This window comes from Prinia subflava, chromosome 4 (assembly GCF_021018805.1).
Source record: "Prinia subflava isolate CZ2003 ecotype Zambia chromosome 4, Cam_Psub_1.2, whole genome shotgun sequence".
Lineage (NCBI taxonomy): Eukaryota > Metazoa > Chordata > Aves > Passeriformes > Cisticolidae > Prinia > Prinia subflava.
Window position 1 is genome coordinate 57,558,567 of NC_086250.1, and position 6,000 is coordinate 57,564,566.

Consider the following 6,000-nt stretch of genomic DNA (forward strand, 5'->3'; position numbering starts at 1 on the left):
TCAGAGCTTGGCCTTCGCCTCAAGTGTTACCTCACATGGGAAGGGTGGAGATTTATGGCCAGCAAAAGCACCAGGACAAATATGTACTTACTGCAGTAAGCGATTAGGAGACTAGCCAGGATCATGATAGCCCAGAAAGTTGAGGACATGCTTGGCAAGGCGCTGGCATCTTTCCTACTGCTTCTCCTGGGAGATGGAGCCATTGAAGCCACTTCCCCGGCGGGGGGAAAGTCAGACAGTTTCACCAGCCAGCTCTCCCCTTGACTGACGGCCTTGCTCCACGTGTAATCCTCAAGGAAGGCATCTTCCAAAGCCTCTGCTGTTCATCATCAGCAACATGGTCCTGACGCAGGAGTCATCTTCCAGCCGGAAAGCCAAGGCGACTCTAATGCACGCGGGGCTTGGGAGCAGCGGCCACAGCCAGCTTCCCTCCTGTCACTGTGGTGGGATTCACTAGCATGGAGGCTTTCACTGCGGCGTCGATGCCTCGCGTGGTACTGAGCTTCGAAGATGTCCCACGAACGAGCTCCCTTTATTTTTAATTTGTTTTCCTGATTTTAATTTGAAGAAGTTGCTCCGCTTGCTGTCCTTGCCCCGCCTGTCCCTCGCCGGGGCAGCCCCCGCCGGCGGAGCGCGGGCCCCGGCGGAGCTAACGCGGCGCCTCCCCCGCCCGCCCGCCCGCGGCTCTAGGGCGAGCCCCGCTGAGGGCGCGGCCAGCGCCCGGCCCGGGCCAGCATGGCCACCGAGGGGCGAGGGCAGCCCGGCGCCACCGCCGCCCGCCCGCCGGGCAGGGCTCCGCCAGGCAGCTCCGCGCAGAGAGGGCGATCCGCGCCCCGGCCCAGCGCCCGCAGGGCGAGGACAGCCCCGTCCCCCCGCGGCCTGTCCAGCCTGAGCTCCCCTCGCGACCGGCGCTGCGGCTCGACGGGGCGGAGGCGCCAGAGGCGGCCGGGACACTTCGGGCGCAGGGTGGGCAGCGGGTCTCCTCCTCTCCGTGCGCCGCCCGCTCCGCTCTCAGCCTCTGCCGCTACAGCAGCGCTGGCCCTTCAAGTAAAGGGAAGCGGGAGGAGGAGGAGGGGGCCGGCGGTCCCGCCCACAGGTGCTCGGCGCTCCGAGCGGAGCGCTCCTTCCCCCGCGCCGCTCCGCTCGCGGGCCCCGCCGGAGGAGCGCGCCCGCCCCGGGGCTCGCATCGGCCCCGGCCCCGCGCCGCTCCCCGCTCCCGTTCCCGGGGCGGTGCCCGCCGGGTTTGGGGTGGGAGGAGCCGCGGGGCGACTGTCCCTGTCCCCGCAGAGGCTGCTGCCAGCCCTGCGGGGCCGGCGGTGGGAGCGGGCTGTGCGGCGGGCAGGGGCCCAGGGGCCAGCCCGGCGCCTCGGCGGGGTAGAGCCGGCTCCGGCCCCAGCGTCTGCCCGCGGCCGCCAGCGGAGAGGTGCGCGGGCGAGCCAAGGGAACGGGGGCGGAGGCGGTGCCCGCCCCGAGCCCGCTCTGGGAATCTTTGCTCTCGGCTGACACGGGGTCTCGGCAGAAGGAGAAGTGGCCCAGGGAATTGTCACTCCCAGTCCCCTCACCTGCACGGTGCGGCTCGAAATCTCCACGATGTATTGCGCCTCGAAATGATCATAGATGCTAAAGGAAACAATTCCTCATTGTGTATCCCTCTGCGGTCCTTATGGCGACTGCTGTTGGCACGCGGTTTCTGTCGCTGAAATGGCAGCGACACATCGGTATGAAACCCACTTTAGAAGGCTTGAGTTCACATGTGTGCCAGTATCCCTTATGATTAAAAGCTTAAATATTCTAAGAGGGACCAGGTAGTTGAGTTTTCATGTTCGGAGTCTCCATAGCAATGTCTTCAAATTAATATTTTAAGTTCCTCAGAAGGTAGTCGTGTTCCAAGTACAGGCAGGATTGGCAGACTAGAAGAGGAGCTTGGTCACAAAATGTCCCATTATCTCCTCCTGTGTTTTACTTGTATAATAGGAATGCAGTGAAAAAGCTGATCCGCATTCCTTCAGAAGCCCCAGGTTTGTCTGATTGTTTGCCATTTAAACATTTAGACTCAAAATGGCATATGAATGGTGCAATATTCACAAGACAGGACTGTAAGGACCTTTTCAGTACAGCTGTACTTGATTAGATACTTGTAACTAAGTTCAGTTTTGCAGCATGAGGACGTTGCCAATGTAATCACTTTGATTTTAGAGAAGATTTTCTACCAGAGGAGAACTGAACTGAACTGGTAGGGCAATGGATTAATGTGTTCAAACATGCTTCAGAGATGAAATTTTAACTACTGTTTGACTACAACTACATTTGGGTACCAGAACATCTCCTTCCAAGATATGGTTTTCTCTTCCCTTATTAATTTCTTTTCCCATGGAAATTTGAAAACTAGAATAAAGCACAACTCAAGCATTAAGACAGCATGCTAAGCTGTATTCTTCTTCCCCATATCATTTGAAAGAGCATTTTTATATAGAGACAAAATCTTTGTATCACACACCTTCCATCCCTAACTTTTTCCCTACAATATTTTCCTTCTAAGTCAACATAGGTTCGTCATCCCCCTTGGAATCCTGAAGTATTACTTCAATTTGATGTTGTAAAGTTGTACAGCTTCATGAGTTTTTTAAAAAACTTAGGACTTTCAAAATTCCTATTCTCAGATGAAACATTAAAAAAAATGTTAAAAATAGTGTTAAACAACAAAAATGCATCTGCATGTTGTCTTGCTGTTTATTGCAATTCCAGGACAAACATGTAAATTAAACAGCTTTCTGTGTTTATAAAAAAATTGATTTCCATTATAGCTGTATGTCCTGGTTGAGGGCAAATTTGGGAGGAAACCTCCGAATGGAGTCCCTCTGGAAAGCAAACCCAAAAGGCCCCTCCTCCCAGCCGGTCCAGGAGAAGAACTTCTTTGGAGAAAAGTGGGAAAAACCTATTTATTTAACAACAAAATTCCCACAAGCATAAAGAATGAATAATATGAAACAATAAAACCTCTCGCTACTCCAAACAGCTATGGCAAACCTTGCCGTGGGTGGCTCAGCTCACTCAGTTTTTATCAGTCCCAGTCCCTCTGGAGGTCCAGGCCCGGCAGGCCGCAGGTGCCAGCCCTCGGTGCTCTTCTGGGGTTTTCAGTCCGGAGAAGATTCAGAGAGTCCCCAAAAAAAGGAAAAAAAAAAACCAATCCAGGGAACATCTCTGCCCTAGCTAGCTAAACTAACTAAAAAGCAAAGAAAGATCTCTGTCCCAGGTGCTGGTCTGTGCTTCAGACCAACACAGTCCAGAGAGAGGAATGTGCAGGAGTGAGAGCTGTTTTCAAAACAAACTTGGCGCTTCTTCTTTTCCTGCCTTGCTCTCAGAGCTAGTGTTAAAGGCACAGAACTCAATATACAGCACAAACAGAACAGACAACTGAGGATACAAGCATCATAAAGTCACCCTAGGACACTGTAATGAATGTCCAGTTCAATAACATATTTTAAAAATTACTATAAAGAAGAAGCACAAGTATCTTGAAATGAGATATATAGTATGATGCATAGATTAAGAGACTCCAAAGCCATAAGGGACAGCTGTAGAAGTATATAAGCAACTATACCTTTCAGCAGAGTTCACTGAATGTTGTATAGTAAATCTTAGAGTTTTACCTAAGAAGTTGTGTTTAGAAGAGAGGATTTCCCTTGGAAATGCATCCATCTTTCAGTCTGAAGAGTGGGAATCATGATTACTGTTCACCTAAACAGAGCTTGAAGGTTCATACAGAAGCTGAAGTCTTGCTTTGATAATTCTGAAAACTGATGTTCTTCACCTGAGACCAGGTTAATTCCCATGTTGGAGAACTACTCAGTTACTCAGTAAGGCACCACTCACTGAATATGGGAACCACCGAGCTGAGGCCTTTGTGTTTCTATTCAACTACCTGTCATAGTTTCACAAAGAAATTTTGAATTCAGAAAGATATACAAACATTACATTCTGATTTAATTGTCAAAGACAAGGCTTAAAACCACTCTTAAAATGTAATTTTAGGTCACTGCTGATTTGTTTTGCAGGTGCATGTTGATCTCCAGTAATGGCCTGGCTGTTCTGCACAGTCTTGTATTGAAAAGGATCCCACCCTACAGTGACACTATTCACTATGTAAAGCCTTGCTTAAGGAGGAAGTGGCGGAATGTGATCCCAAAATTATTGGCTTGCCCCTTTCTTGATATGTTCCCCACAGTTTGATTTTCAAGGAAAATGTTTATTGCCTCCCTAATCTCCCAAGAAATTCCCAGTATTCAGACCCGTGTGTATGGAAATGTAAGAAACAATGATTGAAGTCATGGACAGATGTCTAAAAACTGAATAGAAAATAGAAGCCCAAGTTAAAGACTGTGTATCAAAATGAAATACCCTTTTCAGAAATCAGATTTGTTCCCATATAAAGACACAGATCTCTCATTCTGCCACTGTTGTTGGAAGAGTTAATATTTACAAGGAAATAAAATAGTATGTCAGCTCTTTACTATGATAGACTGTGCCATTGGTCAAACTGAAATTATAAGCAAAATATATCTATTGACTAGAAAAGGCATAGTTTGAAGCCTGGTGTAAGCTGTATCTGTGTCAGAGTTTGTCCATGATGTGTGGATGCATCACTGCGTTCTGCTAGGCTGTCAGACCTGTGAAGCCTGTGTAGTGATGTTGACCTCTATTACAGGTGAGAGGATAACCTACAGAGGATAAATATTAATATCCATTTAGCATCAAGCATGTACATGGCAGAAGGTAGACGATGTTCTTCAGGTCTTTGCAGAGAAACCTTCTGTTCTTTCTGAATTTACTTATTTGCTTTGAAAATAGAAGGTTTAAATAAAGTGTAGGTAAATTGCATGGCATTGCACTGTTTCAGTATACTTCAGAGAGAATTAACAATCAATAATACTCAAGCCAAGAACTGAGTTTTTGCCTGGGATAAAATAAAGATATTCACTTGATTCTAAATGTTGATTTCAAGGCAACAACAGGATATCTGAATCTTATTGATTAGATGTGTTAATTTTGAGTTAAATATAGGTAAAAAATATGTAAAAGAATAGCACTATTTAAAACTTTTTTACTGTGTTAAAAACATGAATTACACACAAGAGTTATGTAATATAATCATGTTATATATCAAAAGAATTTTCAAAGGAAGAGCAGTAGAACTTAATACTAAGAAAGTAAGCTCCTCAACTTTATTTAATCATTTATATTTTCAACAAATTAATTCAAGAATACTATATGTCTCTTTATAAAAATCCATAGCACGTCTTTAACAACCATAACAAATATATAAAAAAAAGAAAGAATGCAAGAGAATTGCAATTTTCTTCCTCTTCCTTGAGATGGAAACCAGCCAGGGGATATACATTGTTAAAAAAAATAATAGTTTTAGTTAGATTTTGTGAGAAGATTTGTTATCTTTGTATTTACTGATCTTTGGCCATTTTTGGAAAAAAAATGCTTTATCTAGGCACATGCCTCAACGATTTTTTTTTTTTAATACCTGTTTGGTGCCCAGAATACTGACCATCTATTTAGTAGGGAAGTTTTTGCTATTAATTTACGTGAAGCAGAAAAATTATCATATTTGTGAACAAAGAGTAAGGAAGAAAGAGAGATAGTGTGTAGTTGCATGCCTAATTCAATGTGAAATTATAATTTACAGGGTTCAGTCCTTCAATATCAGAAATCATGTTTTAGTCTAAATGACAGTGAACTGCATATGTCTGAAACTGTGGGATAAGAAACTTAGTTCTCACCCACGAGTTCAGTAAAAGTCTTTCTTTTTGGAGTACTTAGAATTTGTAGAGAGATATTTTGATGCACATACATGAAAAAGCCTTTATTATGGTCAGTAACAGTAAAGTTCTTAAAAACAATTCTGTTGATGCATAGTGAAAATATATATAGAGGGAAGCCATTGATCAAATCTAAGTCCTGTTGCTTTATTGCATTGTGTTGTCTATGTGG

At 45.4% G+C, this 6,000-nt stretch overlaps 1 protein-coding gene across 2 annotated transcripts in view; it reads right to left on the reverse strand.

The window, feature by feature from the left end:
* The window catches only part of TAFA5 (TAFA chemokine like family member 5), a 408,002-nt gene extending 407,358 nt beyond the window's left edge, over positions 1 to 644 (reverse strand). The window contains exon 1 of one of the 2 annotated variants that reach the window (XR_010080303.1): positions 92 to 644. Coding sequence is in view for 1 of the 2 variants with exons in the window: in XM_063396826.1 (XP_063252896.1) it covers positions 92 to 203 (112 nt within the window). In the remaining variant the exon portion in view is untranslated. The remainder of the gene's footprint in view (positions 1 to 91) is intronic. The other variant, XM_063396826.1, reaches the window with a different exon arrangement.
* Between the last annotated feature and the right edge of the window lie 5,356 nt (positions 645 to 6,000).